Raw genomic sequence first — 22,390 nt, forward strand, 5'->3', positions numbered from 1 at the left:
ACCATATGACATTCTCCCAATCTTCTTCTGGATCATCCAAATGCTCTCTAGCAAACTTCAGACGGGCCTGGACATGTACTGGCTTAAGCAGGGGGACACGTCTGGCACTGCAGGATTTGAGTCCCTGGCGGCGTAGTGTGTTACTGATGGTAGGCTTTGTTACTTTGGTCCCAGCTCTCTGCAGGTCATTCACTAGGTCCCCCCGTGTGGCTCTGGGATTTTTGCTCACCGTTCTTGTGATCATTTTGACCCCACGAGGTGAGATCTTGCGTGGAGCCCCAGATCGAGGGAGATTGTCAGTGGTCTTGTATGTCTTCCATTTCCTAATAATTGCTCCCACAGTTGATTTCTTCAAGAATGTCAGAATAAGAGTAGAGTGAATGATTTATTTCAGCTTTTATTTCTTTCATCACATTCCCAGTGGGTCAGAAGTTTACATACACTCAATTAGTATTTGATGGCATTGCCTTTAAATGACTTAACTTGGGTCAAATGTTTCGGGTAGCCTTCTACAAGCTTCCCACAATAGGTTGGGTGAATTTTAGCCCATTCCTCCTGGCAGAGTTGGTGTAACTGAGTCAGGTTTGTTGGCCTCCTTGCTCACACACGATTTTTCAGTTCTGCCCATAAATATTATATTTTCTACCTAATATCTGCAGTGCATTTGGAAAGTATTCAGACCACTTGACTTTTTCCACATTTTGTTACGTTACAGCCTTATTCTAAAATGGATTAAAAAATTATAATTATCTCATCAATCTACACACAATACCCCATGATGTCAAAACAACATTTTAGCAAAATCATAAAAAAACTAAAAATTGAACTCAATTTTGTTGAAACACATGTGGCATCAATTACAGCCTCAAATCTTGTGTATGACGCTTCAAGCTTGGCACACCTGTATCTGTGGAGTTTCTCCCATTCTTCTCTGCAGATTCTCTCAAACTCTGTCAGGTTGTATGGGGAGCATCACTGCACAGCTATTTTCAGGTCTCTCCAGAGATGTTTGATCGTGTTGAAGTCCGGGCTCTGGCTGGACCACTCAAGGACTTTCAGGGACTTGTCCCGAAGCCACTACTGCGTTGTCTTGGATGTGGGCTTAGGGTCGTTGTCCTGTTGGAAGGTGAACCTTCACCCCAGTCTGAGGCCTTGAGCGGTCTGGAGCAGGTTTTCATCAAGGATCTCTCTGTACTTTGCTCCGTTCATCTTTCCCTCGATCCTGACTAGACTCCCAGTCCCTGCCACTGAAAAATATCCCCACAGCATGATGCTGCCACCACCATGCTTCACTGTAGAGATGGTGTAAGGTTTCCTCCAGATGTGACACATGGCATTCAAGCCAAAGAGTTCAATCATCAGACCAGAGAATATTAAAAAAATAAAAATGTTATCCCCAATTTCATGATATCCAATTGGTAGTAGTCTTGTCCCATCGTTGCAACTCCCATATGGAGTCGGACAATGCAAAGGTTGAGAGCCATGCCTCCTCTGAAACATAACCCTGCCAAGCCACACTGCTTGCTTAACCCAGAAGCTAGCCGCTACTCTACCATAAATGTCTTATTGGTGGAGTGCTGCAGAGATGGTTGTCCTTCAAGAAGGTCCTCCCATCTCCACAGATGAACTCTGGAGCTCTGTCAGAGTGACCATCGGGTTCTTGGCCACCTCCCTGAACAAGGCTCTTCTCCCTCGATTGCTGGGCAGACAGCTCTAGGAAGAGTTTTGGTGGTTTCAAACTTCTTCCATTTAAGAATGATGGAGGCCACTGTGTTCTTGGGGACCTTCAATGCTGCAGACAATTTTTTAGTACCCTTCCCCAGATCTGTACCTTGACACAATCCTGTCTTGGAGCTCTACGGACAATTCCTTCTACCTCATGGCTTGGTTTTTGCTCTGACATGCACTGTCAACTGTGGGACCTTATATAGACAGGTGTGTGCCTTTCCAAATCATGTCCAGTCAATTGAATTTACCACAGGTGGAATCCAATAAAGTTGTAGAAACATCTCATGGATAATCAATGGAAACAGGATGCACCTGAGCTCATTTTCAAGTTTCATAGCAAAGGGTCTGTTTTTTATTTTTAATACATTTGCTACCATTTCTAAAAACGGTTTTCTCTTTGCCATTTATCGGGGATTGTGTGTAGATTGATGAGGGGGAAAAAGTATTTGATCAATTTTAGAATAAGGCTGTAATGTAACAAAATGTGGAGAAAGTCAAGGTGTCTGAATACTTTCCGATTGCACTGTATATAAGGAATAGGGTGCCATTTGGGATGCAGAAATACTGTGGTAGAATTGGTGGTGTATGTCTGTCTGTTTTTAAAATGGTCCCATTCCTTGTTGCCATCGTGGTGGCTGGCTGGATAATCTTTTATGAATCCCCTGCTATGTGGCACCTGCTTGGCGGGGTTACCCTGGGTTAAGGGCACAGCACAGTGAGCACAGCTGGAATGAAAAAAGTACAACCAGCCGTCACATCCCTGTCTGTCCCACTTCACAGCCAAATCTATAATCTAATCCATAGGATGCACTCAAACAAAATGTTACACAACAAGTCAGTTGGGGTCAATTCCATTTTGAATTCAATCAAATCATGAAGTTGGAATTTAAATATTATCTCTAAATTCCAGTTTTCCTATGAGGAAACACATTCACCTAATATTTTTAACTGAAAGCACTTGTGTGCTTGAAATATATAGTTTATTAGGTCCACCACCCCGTTCACGAAAATGGTTCGCTCCTACAGACAGTGAGTCTTGTGGCCAAGGCTTGCTATGTACTGTAAAGCAGGCAGACTGGTATCGAGGCATTCAGATCGAACGTTAGAATGGGCAAAACTAGTGATCTGAGTGCGGCAGTGCCAGGTGTGCCGGTTCCAGTATCCCAGAAAGGTCTGGCCTCCTGGGCTTTCACGCACGACAGTGTCTAGGGTTTGCCGAGAATTGTACGACAAACAAAAAACCTCCAGTCAGTGGCAGTCCTGTGGTCGAAAACAGCTTGTTGATGAAAGAGAATGACAAGATTCGTGCAAGCTAACAGTGGTGTGCAGAACATCATCTCGGAACACACAACTCGTCGGTCCTTGCAGCAGAAAACCACACCGGCTTCCACTCCTATCAGCTAAAAACAAGAAGAAGCGTCTCCAGTGGGCACGCAGTCACCAACACTGGACAATTGAGGAGTGGAAAAACATTGCCTGGTCCGAGGAATTTCCGGTTCCTATTGCGATTTGGCGTAAGCAGCATGAGTACATTGCCCCATCTTGCCTGATATCAGTGGTGGTGTTATGCTAGTGGTGGCAGTAGTGTAATGGTGTAGGGAATGTTTTCCTGGCACATGTTGGGTCCCTTGATACCAATTGAGCAACATTCCAATGCCCTGAAGAATTCAGACTGTTCTGGAGGCAAAGGGGTGTCCGACCCCGTACTAGATAGGTGTACACATAATAAACTGGCCACTGAGTGTAGTTCGTCATAAAAACAATATGTCATATAGTTGTGTATTTCCTCTCTCCGGCGTGAAGTTTCTCCTATGTAAAGATTTAGGATAAGCTTCCTCCACCCCCAATCTTATCTTAACCATTAGTGGGGGGGGGGATACTAAACTGACCCAAGATCAGCATCTAGGGGCAACTTCAACCTACACCCATTTCCTCCTCATCAGAAACAAGACTCGACAACCCTGGACATGGAGCGGGCCAACAAGGAGATAGAGGTGCTGAGGAAGCAGTATGAAGCCATGTCTCAGGAGCTGAAAGAGGCGACGCAGGAAGCAGAGGTGGCCAAGTGTCGACGCGACTGGGCCTTTCAGGAGAGAGACAAGATAGTTGCAGAGAGAGAGAGTATTCGGTGAGTAGAGAGAGAATAAATAGAGAGAAACATCTTGCATTCCATAGCACGATAGCTAAGAAACACACTTTATATCAATATTGAAGACTCAAGGATCAGTGGCCAGTGCCACATTTTTTTTTGAAAGGCTCGGTCTTAAATTTCCAGAGAAGAGTGGGTGATTATTGGATATTTACAGAAAATGGGACAAGCTTGAAAGGCAATGTATGAATAGATGTAGATGACGCCCTGTGTGTGTGTGTGTCTGTCAGAACGTTATGTGACAACCTGAGGAGAGAGAGGGACCGAGCGGTGAGCGACCTGGCAGATGTATTGAGAAACCTAGATGATACCAGGAAACAGAAAAACGATGCGTCACGCGAACTTAAGGAACTCAAGTGAGTTATTCATCCTTCTACATCCTCCATCCATCCATTTCTCCATCAATCCACATCACAATATAAACCTCTGAAAACTATTTACAGTACAGAGGAATAGAACCCTATTATTTAACTTTGCCAGTTCTCTAACTTGATTTGAAGTACTGTAGGTTTTGGTGCTCTGACAGACAGTGTCATTTATAACCAGGTTTTATTGCCACCTAGTGGTTGAAATGTGTATCTAACGACTGGCTGTCTGTACATGCACAAGTTTGTCTTCAAATGTAAAGGTTGTTTTCAAAGTTTCTCTCTCTTTCTACAGAGAAAGGATTGAAGACCAGTTGGAAAAGGAGGCCAGTTTTCGTCAGCTGATGGCTCATAATTCACACGATTCAGCCATCGACACAGACTCTTTGGAGTGGGAGACGGAAGTTGTGGAGTTTGAGAAAAACAGAGTGAGTGTTTAGCGCTCACCAAGCTATTTATCTTGGCCAATTCCACATGCATTACTTTGTGCTATTGCCAAATTTAAATGAACCACAAAGAATGAATACAGTAGTAAAACAGTATTAATATTCAGACAAGCAAACCATGGACACATTTTAGATCAGATGCGCCTTTTTAATGAGGAAATAGTAATGCTTTATTTACGTTATTTCAGGAGGACATGGATTTAAAAGCACTTGGTTTTGACGTTGCCGAGGGGATAAATGAGCCATATTTACCAGGAGACTGTGGGATATTTGTGAGTAAGGTGGACAGAGGAGGTATTGCTGAAGGAAGGTTAAGGTAAATCACACTTAATGGCCTTCTTCCTACTTTTGAAAAACATATTGTTATTATTAATCATCCACTGTTTACAGTTCTGCTTGGTTGCATCTTCTCTCTACAAAGTCAATTATTGGTTGCTCTTCTCTCTACAGAGTGAATGATTGGCTGTTGAAGATTAACAATGTGGACCTGACCAATAAGGACAGGAAGCAGGTTCTGAAGGCAGTGCTGAGCGGAGAAGGAGTGATCAATATGGTGGTCCGCAGGAGGAAATCTCTGGGAGGACGCTTAATCACTCCTATTGAGATCAACCTCACAGGATACAAAGGTATCACTCATATACAGAAAAACCTCACACAATAAAAACATTGAAAAAAATTATGAATTATTTAACCAGGTAGGCCAGTTGAGAACAAGTTCTCATTTACAACTGTGACCTGGCCAAGATAAAGCAAAGCAGTGAGACAAAAACAACAACACAGAGTTACACATAAACAAACATACAGTCAATAACACAATAGGAAAATCTATGTACAGTGTGCAAATGTAGTAAGGTTAGAGAGGTAAGGCAATAAATAGGCCATAGAGACAAAATAATTAAAATTTAGCATTAACACTGAAGTGATAGATGTGCAAATGATGATGTGCAAGTAGAGATACAGGGGTGCAAAAGAGCAAGAGGATAAGTAATAATATGGGGATGAGGTAGTTAGGTGTGCTATTTACAGATTGGCTGTGTGCAGGTACAGTTCTATATAAGAGCCAAATAAGTCTTCTTTGACTTGTAACCATAGCGGATCCCTTTTTGGTGGCTCTTTTTGAATGTTCTAGAAAGAAGCATGCTCATAAGGTTAAACATGTAACCTTTATGGTGCTATACAGAACTATTCAAAAAGGGCACCAAAAAGGATTCTGCTGTCATTACAACCATTTCTGATGCCGTATATAACTCTTCTTAATGGTTCTTTTACAGAACCTTTATCTCAATCTCAAAGGTTCTATAAAAAACAGTTTGAAAAACAATACTTTTTTTTTTTCTTCTGGTTAGACATATTATATTGTTAAAATTCCAAATATTTTATTATTGTGTTAATTGACAAGTTGTATTAGGTGTGCTACCTCTGGAACAGCTGGGGCTTCCTGAGGAGAGGTTTGACATCTACTGATTTAGACATCAGTTCTCAATTGACACAAGGCCATACATCAGTCTTTCACAAGACACTGTCATATATAATATGTAATAGCATAACACAACACATTAGATAAACTGGAATCACACTGTCACTCACGGTTTCACCAAAAGAGCTGTGAGCAAACCGTGCCCCAAAATATTCTAATGAGCCGCCGCCCCTATATTTGAATTGTCACTAAAAGAGCAAAGAACCCTTTTCTGAACTGCAAAGAATCATTGAAGAGCTCAAAGGGTTATTGGAGTTATTATGGTTCCACATAGAACCATCACTCTTCCCAAAGAACCCTTGCGGAACCCTATTTTCTTAGTGCGTATCGCCCTGCTCAAGCACTTAACATCCATTTTTGGATGGAATGCAAAATGTGAAACTTCTGTCATTGTATGATCAATATTCAACACTAGATTGATGATGACGATTGTGATGAGGAGGAGGATAATGAAATGTGTGTGTGCTGAAGACGTGACGTTATCCTCCCTGTCTCCTCCAGCCAGTGGTATAGGGCTGGAGTGTGGGGTGTTTGTAGCTGGGGTCACTCCGGGCTCTCCAGCAACCAAGGAGGGTTCACTCACAGTCGGAGATCGACTCATCGCCGTACGTATCACATTACACCTGCTTTCATTATGAAAGCTAATATTGTTTTGCTACTAAACCTGGGCCTGTATCCATAAAGCGTATCTGAGTAGGAGTGCTTATCTAGGATCAGTTTAGCCGTTTAGATTCAAATGAATGATTAGGTGGGGACCTAATCCTAGATTAGTACTCATACTTCATGAATATATACAGTGAGGCAAAAAAGTATTTGATCCCCTGCTGATTTTTTTACGTTTGCCCACTGACAAAGAAATGATCAGTCTATAATTTTAATGGTAGGTTAATTTGAACAGTGAGAGACAGAATAACAACAAAAAAATCCAGAAAAACGCATTTCAAAAATGTTATAAATTGATTTGCATTTTAATGAGGGAAATAAGTATTTGACCCCTCTGCAAAACATGACTTAGTACTTGGTGGCAAAACCCTTGTTGGCAATCACAGAGGTCAGACGTTTCTTGAGGTTGGCCACCAGGTTTGCACACATGGATTTTGTCCCACTCCTCTTTGCAGATCTTCTCCAAGTCATTAAGGGTTTGAGGCTGACGTTTGGCAACTCAAACCTTCAGCTCCCTCCACAGATTTTCTATGGGATTGAGGTCTGGAGACTGGCTAGGTCACTCCAGGATCTTAATGTGCTTCTTCTTGAGCCACTTCTTTGTTGCCTTGACCGTGTGTTTTGGGTCATTGTGATGCTGGAATACCCATCCACGACCCATTTTCAATGCTCTGGCTGAGGTAAGGAGGTTCTTACCCAAGATTTGACGGTACATGGCCCCGTCCATCGTCCCTTTGATGCGGTGAAGTTGTCCCTCAGCAGAACCCCCCCCCCCCCAAAGCATAACGTTTCCACCTCCATGTTTGACGGTGGGGATGGTGTTCTTGGGGTCATAGGCAGCATTCCTCCTCCTCCAAATACGGCGAGTTGAGTTAATGGCAAAGAGCTCCATTTTGGTCTCATCTGACCACAGCACTTTCACCCAGTTGTCCTCTGAATCATTCAGATGTTCATTGGCAAACTTCAGACGGGCATGTATATGTGCTTTCTTGAGCAGGGGGACCTTGTGGGTGCTGCAGGATTTCAGTCCTTCACGGCGTAGTGTGTTACCAATTGTTTTCTTGGTGACTATGGTCCCAGCTGCCTTGAGATCATTATCAAGGTCCTCCTCTGTAGTTCTGGGCTGATTCCTCACCGTTCTCATGATCATTGCAACTCCACGAGGTGAGATCTTGCATGGAGCCCCAGGCCGAGGGAGATTGCCAGTTCTCTTGTGTTTCTTCCATTTGCGAATAATCGCACCAACTGTTGTCACCTTCTCACCAAGCTGCTTGGCGATGGTCTTGTAGCCCATTCCAGCCTTGCGTAGGTCTACAATCTTGTCCCTGACATCCTTGGAGAGCTCTTTGGTCTTGGCCAGGGTGGAGAGTTTGGAATCTGATTGATTGATTGCTTCTGTGGACAGGTGTCTTTTATACAGGTAACAAGCTGAGATTAGGAGCACTCCCTTTAAGAGTGTGCTCCTAATCTCAGCTCATTACCTGTATAAAAGACACCTGGGAGCCAGGTGATTGAGAGGGGGTCAAATACTTATTTCCCTCATTAAAATGCAAATCAATTTATAACATTTTGTGTTTTTCTGGATTTTTTTGTTGTTATTCTGTCTCTTACTGTTCCCTCACTGTCACATGTTAATAATATATTTTTGTATGCAAATCTCAGCTTGTTGTTTATGACCAACCGGATTCTCCCGTTTGTAGTTTTGCATCATCATATCTTAATTGCATTTCATAACACATTCATGGATCCCCAGACAGTTTGCATGCATATTACCATGGTGACTCTATTCCTTTATAAATAATTTGGTCTGCGTCTGAAATGGCCTCCTATTCCCTATATAGTGCACTACTTTTGACCAGAGCCCTAGTCAAAAGTAGTGCAAAGTGGTGCAGTACATAGGGAATAGGAGGCCATTTGGGACTTGGGAGTATTTAAGTGAAGACCTGCTATAACATTGTTTTGATACGATGTGCTGACCTCATTTTCCCCTCCACAGATAAATGGAATAGCACTAGATAACAAGTCACTGTCTGAGTGTGAAGCTTTACTGCGGAGCTGCAGAGATGCTCTCAGCGTCTCTCTCATCAAGGTGACTTAAGGCTGCTGAGTCCCAAATGCCACACTATTCCCTATGTAGTGCATTACTTTTGACCAGGGTTTTGGCCAAAAGTAGTGCACTATATATGGAATAGGATGCCATTAGGGATATCTTCATCTACTGGCTTTGTTGTCAATGCTGTAGCCAATGGATAGATAGATGTTAGCATGAGCTGTGGAATGAATATCTTGAGCTGGTAATGGGGGCTGAGAAAATGTGAAATATATTATTGTATTGGAGCTGGTTGGTTCATATAATTACAAAGTTGATTTAGTCTATTAAGCTGAGGTATTAAGTTATAGTGACCTGTATTGGCATGTACTCTACCTCCCAGTAATGGGAAAGTAATAATCATGAATGTTTCCTCTATTTTCTTTAAACAGTTAGTGCCTTCAGAAAGTATTCATTCCCCTTGTTTTGTCTCACCAATCACAAATCAAATCAAATGTATTTATAAAGCCCTTCGTACATCAGCTGATATCTCAATGTGCTATACAGAAACCCAGCCTAAAACCCCAAACAGCAAGCAATGCAGGTGTAGAAGCACGGTGGCTAGGAAAAACTCCCTAGAAAGGCCAAAACCTAGGAAGAAACCTAGAGAGGAACCAGGCTATGAGGGGTGGCCAGTCCTCTTCTGGCTGTGCCGGGTGGAGATTATAACAGAACATGGCCAAGATGTTCAAATGTTCATAAATGACCAGCATGGTCCAATAATAATAAGGCAGAACAGTTGAAACTGGAGCAGCAGCACGGCCAGGTGGACTGGGGACAGCAAGGAGTCATCATGTCAGGTAGTCCTGAGGCATGGTCCTAGGGCTCAGGTCCTCCGAGAGAGAGAAAGAAAGAGAGAATTAGAGAGAGCACACTTAAATTCACACAGTACACCGAATAGGACAGGAGAACTGACCCTAGCCCCCCGACACATAAACTACTGCAGCATAAATACTGGAGGCTGAGACAGGAGGGGTCAGGAGACACTGTGGCCCCATCCGAGGACACCCCCGGACAGGGCCAAACAGGAAGGATATAACCCCACCCACTTTGCCAAAGCACAGCCCCCACACCACTAGAGGGATATCGTCAACCACCAACTTACCATCCTGAGACAAGGCCGAGTATAGCCCACAAAGAACTCCGCCACGGCACAACCCAAGGAGGGGGCGCAAACCCAGACAGGAAGATCACATCAGTGACTCAACCCACTCAAGTGACGCACCCCTCCTAGGGATGGTATGAAAGAGCCCAAGTAAGCCAGTGACTCAGCCCCTGTAATAGGGTTAGAGGCAGAGAATCCCAGTGGAAAGAGGGGAACCGGCCAGGCAGAGACAGCAAGGGTGGTTCAGTGCTCCAGAGCCTTTCTGTTCACCTTCCCACTCCTGGGCCAGACTACACTGAATCATATGACCCACTGAAGAGATGAGTCTTCAGTAAAGACTTAAAGGTTGAGACCAAGTTTGCGTCTCTCCCATGGGTAGGCAGACCATTCCATAAAAATGGAGCTCTATAGGAGAAAGCCCTGCCTCCAGCTGTTTGCTTAGAAATTATAGGGACAATTAGGAGGCCTGCGTCTTGTGACCGTAGCGTACGTGTAGGTATGTACGGCAGGACCAAATCAGAGAGATAGGTAGGAGCAAGCCCATGTAATGCTTTGTAGGTTAGCAGTAAAACCTTGAAATCAGCCCTTGCCTTGACAGGAAGCCAGTGTAGGGAGGCTAGCACTGGAGTAATATGATCACATTTTTTGGTTCTAGTCAGGATTCTAGCAGCCGTATTCAGCACTAACTGAAGATTATTTAGTGCTTTATCCGGGTAGCCGGAAAGTAGAGCATTGCAGTAGTCTAACCTAGAAGTGACAAAAGCATGGATTAATTTTTCTGCGTCATCTTTGGACAGAAAGTTTGATTTTTGCAATGTTACGTAGATGGAAAAAAGCTGTCCTTGAAATGGTCTTGATATGTTCTTCAAAAGAGAGATCGGGGTCCAGAGTAATGCCGAGGTCCTTCACAGTTTTATTTGAGACGACTGTACAACCATTAAGATTAATTGTCAGATTCAACAGAAGATCTCTTTGTTTCTTGGGACCTAGAACAAGCATCTCTGTTTTGTCCGAGTTTAAAAGTAGAAAGTTTGCAGCCATCCACTTCCTTATGTCTGAAACCCATGCTTCTAGCGAGGGCAATTTTGGGGCTTCACCATGTTTCTTTGAAATGTACAGCTGTGTGTCATCCGCATAGCAGTGAATGTTAACATTATGTTTTCGAATGACATCCCCAAGAGGGAAAATATATAGTGAAAACAATAGTGGTCCTAAAACGGAACCTTGAGGAACACCGAAATTTACAGTTGATTTGTCAGAGGACAAACCATTCACAGAGACAAACTGATATCTTTCCGACAGATAAGATCTAAACCAGGCCTGAACTTGTCCGTGTAGACCAATTTGGGTTTCCAATCTCCAAAAGAATGTGGTGATCGATGGCATCAAAAGCAGAACTAAGGTCTAGGAGCACGAGGACAGATGCAGGGCCTCGGTCTGATGCCATTAAAAGGTCATTTACCACCTTCACAAGTGCAGTCTCAGTGCTATGATGGGGTCTAAAACCTGAAGCATTTCGTATACATTGTTTGTCTTCAGGAAGGCAGTGAGTTGCTGCGCAACAGCCTTTTCAAAATTTTTTGAGAGGAATGGAAGATTCGATATAGGCCGATTAGTTTTTCATATTTTCTGGGTCAAGGTTGGGCTTTTTCAAGAGAGGCTTTATTACTGCCACTTTTAGTGAGTTTGGTACACATCCGGTGGATAGAGAGCCGTTTATTATGTTCAACATAGGAGGGCCAAGCACAGGAAGCAGCTCTTTCAGTAGTTTAGTTGGCATAGGGTCCAGTATGCAGCTTGAAGGTTTAGAGGCCATGATTATTTTCATCATTGTGTCAAGAGATATAGTACTAAAACACTTGAGCGTCTCTCTTGATCCTAGGTCCTGGCAGAGTTGTGCAGACTCAGGACAACTGAGCTTTGAAGGAATACGCAGATTTAAAGAGGTGTCCATAATTTGCTTTCTAATAATCATGATCTTTTCCTCAAAGAAGTTCATGAATTTATCACTGCTGAAGTGAAAGCCATCCTCTCTTGTGGAATGCTGCTTTTTAGTTAGCTTTGCGACAGTATCAAAAAGGAATTTCGGATTGTTCTTATTTTCCTCAATTAAGTTAGAAAAATAGGATGATCGAGCAGCAGTAAGGGCTCTTCGGTACTGCACGGTACTGTCTTTCCAAGCTAGTCGGAAGACTTCCAGTTTGGTGTGGCGCCATTTCCGTTCCAATTTTCAGGAAGCTTGCTTCAGAGCTCGGGTATTTTCTGTGTACCAGGGAGCTAGTTTCTTATGAGAAATGTTTTTAGTTTTTAGAGGTGCAACATCTACTACACACAATACCCCATAATGACAAAGTGTTTTGCATAAGTATTCACACCCCTTTGCTATGACACTCTAAATTGAGCTTAGGTGCATCTATGATCATCCTTGAGATGTCGCTACAACTCGACTCGTCTCCACCTGTGACCAATTCAATTGTTTGGACATGATTTAGAAATAAACACACCTGTATGTATAAGGTCCCACAGTTGACAGTTTATGTCAGAGCTGAAACTATACCATGAAGTCCAAGGAACTGTGCGTAGATCTCTGAGATATAATTGTGATGAGTCATATATCTGGTGAAGGATATAAAACCATTTCTGGAGCGTTCAAAGTTTCCAAGAGGACAGAGGTCTCCATCATTGGGAAATTGAAAAAAATATGGAACTACCTAGTCTCTGCCTAGAGCTGGCCATCCAACCAAACTGAGGAAGGACCAGGGAGGTGACCAAGAACCCAAGAACTTCAGAGTTCCTTGGCTGTGATGGGAGAACCTGTCAGAAGGACAACAGTCTCTACAGCAATTCAACAATCTGGATTTTATGGGAGTGGCCAGACAGAAGCCACTGCTAAGAAAAAGGCAACATGACAGCACGCCTGGAGTTTTCAGAAAGGCATGTGAATGTCTGAGTGCATAAGACAAAATATTATGTGGTCTGATGAGACACAAATTGTACTCTTTGGCCTGAATGTAAAACGCTAACACCATCCCTACCATGAAGTATGGTGGTGGCAGCAGCATGCTATGGGGATGCTTTTCAGCGACAGGGACTGGGAGACTGGTAAGGATAGAAAGAACAATGGAGCCAAATACAGGAAAATCCTTGATGAAAACCTGCTTCAGAGTGAAAACGACCTTGCACTCGGGGGCGAAGATTTACGTTCCAACAGGACAATGACCCCAAGCATACAGCCAAAGCAAAGCTGAAATGGTTTCTGAACAAGAATGTGAAAGTCCTTGAGTGGCGCAGCCAAAGCCCAGACTTGAATCATATTGAACCTCTGTGGAAAGACTTGAAGATTGCTGTTCACTGCTGCTCCCCATCTAACTTAACAGCGCTTGAGAAAATCTGCAAGGAAGAATGGGAGAAAATCCCCGAATCCAGATGTGCAGAGCTGATACAGACATACCCAAGACGACTCAAAGATGTCATCGCCGCCAAAGTTGCTTCTGTAAAGTATTGGCTCAGGGGTGTGAATAATTATGTAAATGAAATATTACTGTAAGGCATTTTCAATACATTTGTGAAAATGTATAAAAACATGTTTTCACTTTGTTATTACAAGATAATTAGGTGGGGCTTACATTTGTCCTATTTCACATGTTTTTTTGCAAATCCCACAGAGAGAGGGGTCAGTGCCAGGGATCAGCCATTATTGATGGCAACCCTGGAGCAATTAGGATTAAGTGCCTTGCTTAAGGGCACATCAACCGGTTTTCACCTAGTTGGCTCTGGGATTTGAGCCAGCGACCTTTCGGCTACTGGCCCAACGCTTCTAACTACTGGGCTACCTGCCGCCAGAGTTCATTATGGGGTGTTGTGTGTAGATGGGAGAGAAATCCATTTTGAATTCAGTCTGTAACACAACAAAATGTGGATTAAGTCAAGGGGTATGAATTCTTTCTGAATGCTCTGTAAATGTTTCCTGGGTCACAAATTTCAGCACTATGAACAACCTGAGTGGAAATGAGTGACCACTTGTTTGCTCCCTCAGAGTTGCTCCGGCCAGAGTATCTTTGAAAACCTGCGAGACGCCTCAGAGAGGACCTCCAACTGCCGCTCGCTCCACTCTTGGCACTCCCGGAACTCCAAGAACAACAACAGCTCTACCCAGACAGACATGTTCTGCCCTGATATTGGCTCCAGTGGTGGAGAGAGACACAACTATCCCAACAAAGACAGGAGTCATAGCAACGTTGTAACAGTAGACAACAACAGTAGAGGTGGCTCCATCTGCCAGCACAAGCCGTTTTCCAGTAGCTCCATGTACTCCCGCTCTCTATCCCACAGGGGGAGCTGTCTGCAGCACAGCCCAGTTAGTTCAGGGCCATTGGGGTCCACAGAGCCCCACCAGGACTACTGCTACAGGAGAGGGGAGTCACACAGCAGACGACCTCTCACCTTCACCCCTGTGGCCTCCGACTGTATTACCCTGCAGGTTGGTCTTGGAAGGATGGGTGGAGGGAGGGGGAGGAATGGATGGATAGATGGAGGGAGGGGGAGGAATGGATGGATGGTTGGAGGGATGTGGAGGGAGGGGAAGAATGGATGGATGGTTGGAGGGAGGGAGGGGAGGAATGGATGGATAGATGGAGGGATGTGGAGGGTGGGGGAGGAATGGATGGATGGTTGGAGGGATGTGGAGGGAGGGAGAGAAATGGATGGATAGTTAGAGGGATGTGGAGGAATGGATGGATGGTTGGAGGGATGTGGAGGTAGGGGGAGGAATGGATGGATGGTTGGAGGGATGTGGAGGGAGGGGGAGGAATGGATGGAGGGATGTGGAGGGAGGGGGAGGAATGGATGGAGGGATGTGGAGGGAGGGGGAGGAATGGATGGATGGTTGGAGGGATGTGGAGGGAGGGGGAGGAATGGATGGAGGGATGTGGAGGGAGGGGGAGGAATGGATGGAGGGATGTGGAGGGAGGGAGAGAAATGGATGGATAGTTGGAGGGATTTGGAGGGATGTGGAGGTAGGGGGAAGAATGGATGCATGTCAAGTAGTTTTTTTCTAAATAGCTCCTGAACGTTATTGTTTTTAATGTGTGCTGTAATGTTGTTATGTGTTTAAGACTGTAGCATATCAATTTCCACCCTGGGGTTATATTCTATTTAGAGCACGCTGCTGGACAGAGGAGGAGACAGAGACAGAGGAGGAGACAGAGACAGAGGAGGAGACAGAGACAGAGGAGGAGAGGAAGGAAACACCACTACTCCAGAGAGAGAGAAGCCGAGCGGAGGCACCTGGCCTAAAGTCTTGGTGGGCGCGTCCATCCTCGAGTGTGCCCAGCTCTCCATCTATAAGAAGCCCAAGCAGAGGAAGTCCATCTTCGACGCAGACACCTTCAAACGGCCCGAGGCGTCCTCCAAACTGGACTACCTCTCCTTGTCCCAGCTATCAAAACACTCCCCGCAGGACTCTCAGTCTGAGGTGGGGCCAGGGGTGGGGATAGGGCAGACCCCTCCCACCCCACCTCAGAGGAGCGATTCGTTCAGGTTCAAACATCGCCAGCAGATCAGCTCTGCCTCGGACTCCACCATCACCACAGGGACAGGCACCCCTCCAACCCCCCCGGGCCAGGCCCCAGGTGGCCTACCCCTGGTGGGCAAACAACAGGAGGGGGGGGGGCTGGAGGGTCGAGACAGAGACAGAGATAGGGAAAGGGACAGAGATGGGGACAGAGACAGAGACGGGGACAGTGAGAAGCACAATTACTACATAGACCCTCCTGGAGAGGGGATGCAGCCAATCATCAGCTCCAGGAAGTCATGTGATGAGGATGTAAGCAGGCAGAGGGGGGAGGAGCTGGACAGGGACAGGAGAAGGTACCGTCCCAAATCAGCCCCTGCGTTGCGCCGGAACATGACCCCTCTACACATCCACATCCCTATCCAGGTAATTAACATTCCTGATTGATTGATTGGTTGATTGATTGATTGGTTGTTTGGTTGATTCATTAATTGAGCCCTGTGGCTGTGCTTAGCCAAACTTTCCAAGTTTCCTTTTGGTACGATGTTGATATTCTTATTGATTTGCCATTACACGCAACAAATATTCATTATGCAATAAAGTCCTGTGTTTTCCATACGCTGCATGTCGTGTCAGTGTGTGTTACTAGAGCTGATAGTTCCTGTCCGTCTTTGCTGTGCGTCCAGAGTTTCTCTAATGACGAGGCGTCTCCAGAGCCGGTGGACTTGGTGCGTTTCTCTCCCATGCGCTCTCATCGTTACAGCATGCCTTTGGTACCACCAGGATACAGCAGCACCATGACTGCACGTAAGTCTCCTGTTACAACTAACAAGTAATTGTATATTAGATTATCTCATTAAAGATGCATCTTCTTATCTTGTTTTCTCCACTGTGTTTCAGTACAGGTGTGATATTGCACCTGATCTCTTTCATTTCCTGTTTTCTTAACCCTTACTGGCCCTGATTTAACAGATCGCGTCTCTTTTGAATTGTGATGTTTGTGACCATGTCTTTTTTTTTTACCTTATAGCGTCTAACTTATAAGAGCTGTATAAGAGTGTCTGCTTCATGACTAAAATGTAAATGTCCTTGTTTTTGGTCATCCAGACCCCGGACACAGAGGTCTAGCCCCGTGTCCTGCTGTCACCGCTGTGATGAGGAACCCAGTCTATACTGCCTGGAGCCATGACGTTCACACAAACCACAACTGTCCTCCTGCACCCACCTCAGGCAACCACTCACACTCTCACCCCAGGTAGATACCCCTCCTCAATGCCAAGCCATTTCCAGGTATCCCAGGTCTGAATCAGTCCATGATTAGAAGGCAGTAATTCAAACATAAACTTAATGTCAACAATGTACTTAATGGTCTAGATCTTACAATATAGCTCAACATAGATATGTCATAATCGGCTGCATGAATCTGATGACTGTGTTCTTCTCCTATAGTCCCCAGCACCAAGGTCGTCTGAGCCTGGATTTGAGCCACAAGCGGTCTGGTGACTTAACGTCAGATTCATCACCCTGTAGCCAGACACCACACAGCACCAACTCCCTGCCCTCCAGTACCAGACTGGGTCAGTGAACGAACAAATGAACGAATGAATGAACAAATAAAAAATAAAAAACCTTATTGAGTCAATAATTAGATTTTTACATTGAGCACAGCAATCATTTACATTTGAGTCATTTAGCAGACGCTCTGACCCAGAGCCACTTAGAGGTGAGTGGATACATTTGAGTCATTTAGCAGACGCTCTGACCCAGAGCCACTTAGAGGTGAGTGGATACATTTGAGTCATTTAGCAGACGCTCTGACCCAGAGCCACTTAGAGGTGAGTGGATACATTTGAGTCATTTAGCAGACGCTCTGACCCAGAGCCACTTAGAGGTGAGTGGATACATTTGAGTCATTTAGCAGACGCTCTGACCCAGAGCCACTTAGAGGTGAGTGGATACATTTGAGTCATTTAGCAGACGCTCTGACCCAGAGCCACTTAGAGGTGAGTGGATACATTTTAGTCATTTAGCAGACGCTCTGACCCAGAGCCACTTAGAGGTGAGTGGATACATTTGAGTCATTTAGCAGACGCTCTGACCCAGAGCCACTTAGAGGTGAGTGGATACATTTGAGTCATTTAGCAGACGCTCTGACCCAGAGCCACTTAGAGGTGAGTGGATACATTTGAGTCATTTAGCAGACGCTCTGACCCAGAGCCACTTAGAGGTGAGTGGATACATTTGAGTCATTTAGCAGACGCTCTGACCCAGAGCCACTTAGAGGTGAGTGGATACATTTGAGTCATTTAGCAGACGCTCTGACCCAGAGCCACTTAGAGGTGAGTGGATACATTTGAGTCATTTAGCAGACGCTCTGACCCAGAGCCACTTAGAGGTGAGTGGATACATTTGAGTCATTTAGCAGACGCTCTGACCCAGAGCCACTTAGAGGTGAGTGGATACATTTTAGTCATTTAGCAGACGCTCTGACCCAGAGCCACTTAGAGGTGACTGGATACATTTGAGTCATTTAGCAGACACTCTGATCCAGAGCCACTTAGAGGTGAGTGGATACATTTGAGTCATTTAGCAGACGCTCTGACCCAGAGCCACTTAGAGGTGAGTGGATACATTTGAGTCATTTAGCAGACGCTCTGACCCAGAGCCACTTAGAGGTGAGTGGATACATTTGAGTCATTTAGCAGACGCTCTGACCCAGAGCCACTTAGAGGTGAGTGGATACATTTTAGTCATTTAGCAGACGCTCTGACCCAGAGCCACTTAGAGGTGAGTGGATACATTTGAGTCATTTAGCAGACGCTCTGACCCAGAGCCACTTAGAGGTGAGTGGATACATTTGAAACTTTGTTTTTTACTCGTCCCCCGTGGGATTCGAACCCACAACCCTGGCATTGCATGCATCTACCAACTGAGCCACACGGGATCATACATGTAGTGCTTTTACTATCGTTATAATCAGTTTATGGTCTTTCATGGCATGAATGATATTAACATTCACTTGTCTTACCCCTCTAAGATAGATGTTGTTATTACTGTTAGTCTGTATGTTACTATGGTAACTCACCTCCATCTGTTTATGATCTTGACAGGTTCCTCTGGTAATTTACATTTCCGGCACGAGCGTATTAAAATCTCCCCTACTCGATACCCACGGTCTGTTGCAGGGTCTGATAGAGGTAGGTTGTTTATGTCTCCTGCTGCTACAAGGTATTTACACTCCTCCAACAGTATGAGTTTATTGAATTATGAATGTATGTAATGAATAGATTTCATGAATGTATTTGAAGGGATTCAATTATTTTTTTCTGTGCCCATCATCTATGTGGTAACAAAAGTAGCATTTATTTACCTAGAAAGTACATGGGCAATTGGATTACGACACAGTAATAACCTATGAGTAACTTAGTTTCTCCTGCCTCTCCTTTCTTCCACCATGTCACCCTCCTCTCGCCTTCCCCCCACCAGGGTCCTTGTCCCACTCAGAGTGCAGCTCCCTGTCCCACTCCACTCCTCCCATGTCCCCCGCCAATCTAGAGACAGCGTCCTTTGCCAGCAGCCAATCACAGAGCTCTATCTCCACCAGTGCCACCCAGCCCAGGATATCAGCCAGCCCTGCCTTAATAGGGGACCGACGGAAGGACAGGTGCAAACATGCACGCACAAACACACAGCGCGAAAGCACACACACAGCCACACATGCGCATCAGCACACTAGAGTCCTACATGGGTGAGTTGTTTGGAGCCACACCTGCCCCGTGCCGGCTACATCAATTCTGAGCCCCACCCAATACCCCACAGCAGGACAGATTTTTCTCTGCAACCCGACACACCCGCATAGCATTGTTCCGAGAGCTGATCCCTGACCCGCAAAATAATGTACATTTATTTAATTGTTTTTATGACTCCAGAGTAGTAGGCTATTATTCCCCTTCCCTGCATTAATGAATTTGTCTGCATGTTTATTCAACATTTGAATAAAAGGAAACCAATATTTTATTTTCTTCATAATGCGATGCAGCACATTGACAAACCAAATCGACTTCTAATTAGCCTTCTTACCTAATGAAAGCCTATAGCCGACATACAAAACAATACCTCTACGTTCAATATGTTTTCAGATAATCAAATAGTTTAATTGAAACTTAAATGAACAATTCCCAGAATCTAATATAGCTAACAAAAATACATGCATTTAGTTGGCTATACTCAAACTGTCACCAGCTGCATCGGTTTAAACTTTATATGATCTGCGTATGGTCTAAATGAACAAACTGATAAACAAATAACTTCTGGGCACGTTTTGCATCTACCGGGTTGCTCTCCTTGCCCACAGTAACTCCAAAATCCTTCCTTACCAGGGATTTCACTTGCCAGCACCTGTTTCCACGATGGTGTATTCCACCATCATGACCTATCTTCTTATTTCTCTGGTTAGATTAACCATTTCCAAGTGAGCTAGGCTAGCTAGGGAAAGAAAACTTGACAATGTATTGTCACGTGTGGTGGCGGGATGGAACATAGCTCTGCACGTGGACAAATTAGAATGTTTCAGCACCACACAAAGAGACAGTACCTGCTCTACACTCTCTCACTGGGTGGCCGGTAGCCTACTGCCTGCCTCACCGCTCACAGGGTGGAATTCGCAACACAACAAGCTCCTGGGTTTGTAAAAAAAATCTATATATTTTGATTGAAGACCTTTCCGACCCGATGCAGGACTCTAACACACACACACACACACACACACACACACACACACACACACACACACACACACACACACACACACACACACACACACACACACACACACACACACACACACACACCTGCTTTGAGGTACCATCCCCATCACTTTGACTAGTTTCCTGTTGCCTCATTAGTCAATGGAACATGTAGATATATACCTGTACATCCCATCGGTCTCTCTTCTGTTTGTCTCTTGTCTGTCTGTCTGTGAGTTGATGCTGATCGTAGTGTTAGTGGTGAAGTAAACATCACTGTCTGGAAGCTGTGTCCCACGTTGTTTGTGGCTCCATCTTCTATAATTTTATCTGTAAACTGTCTTTCCTTCCCCTTGTCTATCTGGAGCTCTCTGAACCTGCCTGACATCCATCCTCTCCTTTCTGGGATTTTCTATTCGCTCCCTTTCTTGCTTTCCCTCCTTTGCTTCTCTGTCCCTCTTCTCACCCTCTGTCCCTCTCCTCACCCTCTGTCCCTCTCCTCACCCTCTGTCCCTCTCCTCACCCTCTGTCCCTCTCCTCACCCTCTGTCCCTCTCCTCACCCTCTGTCCCTCTCCTCACCCTCTGTCCCTCTTCTCACCCTCTGTCCCTCTTCTCACCCTCTTTCCCTCTCCTCACCCTTTGTCCCTCTCCTCACCCTCTGTCCCTCTCCTCACCGTCTGTCCCTCTCCTCACCCTCTGTCCCTCTTCTCACCCTCTGTCCCTCTCCTCACCCTCTGTCCCTCTCCTCACCCTCTGTCCCTCTTCTCACCCTCTGTCCCTCTTCTCACCCTCTTTCCCTCTCCTCACCCTCTGTCCCTCTCCTCACCCTCTTTCCCTCCCCTCTCCTCACCCTCTGTCCCTCTCCTCACCCTCTGTCCCTCTCCTCACCCTCTGTCCCTCTCCTCACCCTCTGTCCCTCTCCTCACCCTCTGTCCCTCTCCTCACCCTCTGTCCCTCTCCTCACCCTCTGTCCCTCTCCTCACCCTCTTTCCATCTCCTCACACTCTGTCCCTCTCCTCTCCTCACCCTCTGTCCCTCTCCTCACCCTCTGTCCCTCTCCTCACCCTCTGTCCCTCTCCTCACCCTCTGTCCCTCTCCTCACCCTCTGTCCCTCTCCTCACCCCCTGTCCCTCTCCTCACCCTCTGTCCCTCTCCTCACTCTCTGTCCCTCTCCTCACCCTCTGTCCCTCTCCTCACCCTCTGTCCCTCTCCTCACCCTCTGTCCCTCTTCTCACACCTCTTTCCCTCTCCTCACCCTTTGTCCCTCTCTTCACCCTTTGTCCCTCTCCTCACCCTCTGTCCCTCTCCTCACCCTCTGTCCCTCTCCTCACTCTCTGTCCCTCTTCTCACCCTCTGTCCCTCTCCTCACCCTCTGTCCCTCTCTTCACCCTCTGTCCCTCTCCTCACCCTCTGTCCCTCTTCTCACCCTCTGTCCCTCTTCTCACCCTCTTTCCCTCTCCTCACCCTTTGTCCCTCTCCTCACCCTCTGTCCCTCTCCTCACCCTCTGTCCCTCTCCTCACCCTTTGTCCCTCTCCTCACCCTCTGTCCCTCTCCTCACCCTCTGTCCCTCTCCTCACCCTCTGTCCCTCTCCTCACCCTCTGTCCCTCTTCTCACCCTCTGTCCCTCTCCTCACCGTCTGTCCCTCTCCTCACCCTCTGTCCCTCTTCTCACCCTCTGTCCCTCTCCTCACCCTCTGTCCCTCTCCTCACCCTCTGTCCCTCTTCTCACCCTCTGTCCCTCTTCTCACCCTCTTTCCCTCTCCTCACCCTCTGTCCCTCTCCTCACCCTCTTTCCCTCCCCTCTCCTCACCCTCTTTCCCTCCCCTCTCCTCACCCTCTGTCCCTCTCCTCACCCTCTTTCCATCTCCTCACACTCTGTCCCTCTCCTCTCCTCACACTCTGTCCCTCTCCTCTCCTCACCCTCTGTCCCTCTCCTCACCCTCTGTCCCTCTCCTCACCCTCTGTCCCTCTCCTCACCCCCTGTCCCTCTCCTCACCCCCTGTCCCTCTCCTCACCCTCTGTCCCTCTCCTCACCCTCTGTCCCTCTCCTCACCCTTTGTCCCTCTCCTCACCCTCTGTCCCTCTCCTCACCCTCTGTCCCTCTCCTCA

At 45.9% G+C, this 22,390-nt stretch overlaps 1 protein-coding gene across 2 annotated transcripts in view; it reads left to right on the top strand.

Moving 5' to 3' along the window:
• Window positions 1-22,390, top strand: part of LOC109898923 (disks large homolog 5) — a 134,310-nt gene that overhangs the window by 84,917 nt on the left and 27,003 nt on the right. For both annotated transcript variants that reach the window (XM_031835373.1, XM_031835374.1), the window contains exons 12-25: window positions 3,672-3,856; window positions 4,108-4,233; window positions 4,538-4,670; window positions 4,877-5,004; window positions 5,139-5,314; window positions 6,667-6,770; window positions 8,825-8,917; window positions 14,059-14,502; window positions 15,181-15,960; window positions 16,221-16,341; window positions 16,642-16,789; window positions 16,984-17,111; window positions 18,645-18,731; window positions 19,021-19,198. In XM_031835373.1, coding sequence (XP_031691233.1) covers window positions 3,672-3,856; window positions 4,108-4,233; window positions 4,538-4,670; window positions 4,877-5,004; window positions 5,139-5,314; window positions 6,667-6,770; window positions 8,825-8,917; window positions 14,059-14,502; window positions 15,181-15,960; window positions 16,221-16,341; window positions 16,642-16,789; window positions 16,984-17,111; window positions 18,645-18,731; window positions 19,021-19,198 — 2,831 coding nt within the window. The remainder of the gene's footprint in view (window positions 1-3,671; window positions 3,857-4,107; window positions 4,234-4,537; window positions 4,671-4,876; window positions 5,005-5,138; window positions 5,315-6,666; window positions 6,771-8,824; window positions 8,918-14,058; window positions 14,503-15,180; window positions 15,961-16,220; window positions 16,342-16,641; window positions 16,790-16,983; window positions 17,112-18,644; window positions 18,732-19,020; window positions 19,199-22,390) is intronic.

The sequence above is a fragment of the Oncorhynchus kisutch genome, linkage group LG11 (genome assembly GCF_002021735.2).
Source record: "Oncorhynchus kisutch isolate 150728-3 linkage group LG11, Okis_V2, whole genome shotgun sequence".
Lineage (NCBI taxonomy): Eukaryota > Metazoa > Chordata > Actinopteri > Salmoniformes > Salmonidae > Oncorhynchus > Oncorhynchus kisutch.